This window comes from Mus pahari, chromosome X (genome assembly GCF_900095145.1).
Source record: "Mus pahari chromosome X, PAHARI_EIJ_v1.1, whole genome shotgun sequence".
In the NCBI taxonomy this organism is placed as follows: Eukaryota; Metazoa; Chordata; class Mammalia; order Rodentia; family Muridae; genus Mus; species Mus pahari.
This window is the reverse complement of record NC_034613.1, coordinates 278,480-281,519: the sequence shown is the minus strand read 5'-3', so window position 1 is coordinate 281,519 and position 3,040 is coordinate 278,480. Positions and strand designations below refer to the sequence as shown.

Sequence of the window (3,040 nt, the reverse complement as noted above, 5' to 3'; positions counted from 1 at the left end):
CTGTTTTGAATCCATTTGTCATTCTACCTTATTAGACACTAAACACCATTCTATTCTATTTTTGTGTCCAAGTCCAGTTGCTAATCCATTCTTTTAAGTGTCCCGTTTGTTTCTGCTAAAATTATAAATGTGCATAGGCTTATACCAAGAATTTCTTCCTCAGGATGTATCCATAATAAAGACATATTTGAGTATATGAACAATCTTTAGTAAGTATGGTGATGTGTGTCTTACACTGATATGAAAAAAAAATAAAGAGAGCATACATATTGGTCAGTATAAGAATGTCGAGGCCAGTCTGGTCTACAAAGTGAGTTCCAGGACATCCAGGGCTTTACAGAGAAACCCTGTCTCGAAAAGAAAGAAAGAAAGAAAGAAAGAAAGAAAGAAAGAAAGAAAGAAAGAAAGAAAGAAAGAAAATGTTAGAAAACATATGTTTCCTTCCTAAATACTTCATTGTTGGACAGGGTCTCATGTAGCCTAGAGTGATCTTCTTTTTTTTTTTTTTTTAATAAGGTTCTTTTTTAAATTATTTATTTATTTTATATGTAACTACACTGTAGCTGTCTTCAGACACTCCAGAAGAGGGCGCCAGATCTCGTTACGGATGGTTGTGAGCCACCATGTGGTTGCTGAGATTTGAACTCAGGACCTTCGGAAGAGCAGTCGGGTGCTCTTACCTGCTGAGCCATCTCACCAGGCCCTAGGGTGATCTTCAAATTGAAATCCTCATTTCACTCTTCCCTAGTACGACAATCACTGGTGTGAGATACCACACCTAGCTACTTGTCATCATGTATTCATTGACATGGAAAATGTATTTTCTGGATACCACTCCTCCCAAACAAGTTACAAAAAATACTTATGCATGAATAATTCTATTTTCATAAAACTAAGAAATATGTATAAATGGCCAGTCTACAATGATATAATTAATCTTTCCCAGAATTAGATTGTAGGTATGGGAAAATTTAGGTGCTGGTTTTGGTACATTTACTTTTCTGTTTCGGGTTACGAAAAACCACAGCCCTGATTTAGTAATTTAAAATGTGTATAAATATTAAACTTTAAAATCCGCATGGAGAAAAAAAACTAGAAGAGGAGCTCAAGTAAGTTAATTCATCAGCTGAATCTTAGGCGGTCTGACCTGTACCTTGGTGCAAGACATAGAAGAGCATCTTACAGGAAAATTGTGAAACTCTGCCGGGTGTTTGGGACCTGACATTCCTTGCCAAACATTTTAAATCCAAGACAATGTGTACTTCACCACTGCCTTTGAAATTGTTTACCTCTCAGCAAACTTAAAATCTACCAGACCCGCTAGCTGGGTCACCTGGTTACTTAAAGGGGAACAGTAAGGTCATACATGGCTTAGGAGATAGAACTTATTGGTCAGCATGTGGTAAATCTCTAAAGTGATTCCCGGACGGATCACAAAAAGTCAGAACTCATTTAGGATGTTGCAGGTAATTCCTATAGATGTTCCGACTCAGATCAGGGTGGAAGGATTGTGAAATTCAGACTATTGACCTTGGAAAGTGATGGGGGCGGGTGCAGGTGCGGTCGAAATAGCAGAACACACCAGAAACCACTTGAAGTTTCCCTGGCCTCCTCCCGCCCGGGGGGGGGGGGCGGGCGTGCGGAGGCATTGCCAGGTGTGGGGAGGTCCAGCTGGAAAACTCGAGGAAGTTGGCGAGGGTAGCAACAGATGACTCAGAGCTGACCAACCAGAGGCTATAATTTGGCCAGTCCCGCCCACTCTCCCATTGTATCCGGCCAGCCCGACACCTCCTCCACTGTATCCGGTCTGTCTCTACCCAGCATCCTCCCCAGCTCTTTCTCAGGGAGCCCCTTGAGCGCACGAAGCCTCCGAGAGAAGCCATTTCTCCGAAGCCTTCAGACGCTGTTGCACCGCCATGGCCATCTCTTCATCTCCAGAGAGGGAGCTGGAGGCGCTCAGAGACACTGACGAGTCGGAAGGTGAAGCTGCGGGGCCTTTGGGGCCCAGAGGCCGCAGTGGCCCCTCGGGGGCAGGCAGCGCTAGCCTCCGGAGCCTCGAAGCCGAAATGGCGGAGTCCGAGTCCGGCGTCACCTCCAAGGCGGGTGAGGACCTGGGGACATTTTCTGAGCCTGAGAGTCGGCATGGCGACCCTGAGGGTGGCGGTGGCCCAGACCTAGAACTTGGACGTGCTAGGCCTATGACGAGAAGCCAGAGAGAGGTCAGCCTGACCCCGAAAGGTGGGAAAGGCGACAAAGGTGACAGTGGCTCCCCGCCTCACACCAAGAGCAGTAGAAAGAGGAAGCAGCCCAACGGGAGCCTAATGGCCCCAGGTGCAGCCTGGCCTCAGCTTCCGGGAGCACGAGCGTCGCCCGCTCCGCCCCAGCCAGAGTCTTCTCTGAGCCCTCGGCCTGGCCGCAGCCACCATTTTGATCTTCCAGTGGGGAACCTAGAAACCCCAGGGCCTACCCTCAGGAGTGCCTCCACCACAGCACGGGGCTCGGTGTTTACTCCTGTCCCCGAGGCCCTCCACCATGCCACGTCCAGCCGTGCCGAGAGTGATCAGTCCAGCCCTGCTGGCCGAGAACTGTGTCAACAGGCCAGTCTGCAGGCTCCCTGTGATGATGATGGCGGTGATGGTGGTCCTAACCCCAGAGGCAGTGGGACCCCCGAGGGCTGGGTCCTCCGCTCCCGAGTTGTACCTTTGGGTCATCGGAGGAGTGCATCGGATGTCAGCCCCGAAGAGGTCAGCCCTGAAGCCCAGAGCACAGGCTGGAATTTACGTCGTCCTCGTCCTCGGAGTGTCAGACCGGAAGCTCACCCTGAAGCCCAGAGCGCAGGCTGGAATTTACGTCCTCGTTCTCGGAGCAGTGCATTGGGCGTCAGCCCGGAAGCTCGCCCCAGAGCCCAGAGCGCAGGCTGGAATTTACCTCCTCGTCCTCGGAGCGTCAGCCCAGAAGCTCGCCCTGAAGCCCAGAGCGCAGGCTGGAATTTACGTCCTCGTCCATGTCCTCGTCCTCGTCCTTGGAGCGTCAGCCCTGA

General features: G+C 50.0%; 1 protein-coding gene across 2 annotated transcripts in view; it reads left to right on the top strand.

Annotated features, from left to right (window-relative positions):
* The first annotated feature begins 1,916 nt into the window (after positions 1-1,916).
* The window catches only part of Ezhip (EZH inhibitory protein), a 2,143-nt gene continuing 1,019 nt past the window's right edge, over positions 1,917-3,040 (top strand). Inside the window, exons 1-3 of one of the 2 annotated variants that reach the window (XM_021187269.1) lie at positions 1,917-2,103; positions 2,440-2,769; positions 2,839-2,945. In XM_021187269.1, coding sequence (XP_021042928.1) covers positions 1,917-2,103; positions 2,440-2,769; positions 2,839-2,945 — 624 coding nt within the window. Of the gene's footprint in view, positions 2,770-2,838; positions 2,946-3,040 lie in introns of both variants that reach the window. The other variant, XM_021187268.1, reaches the window with a different exon arrangement.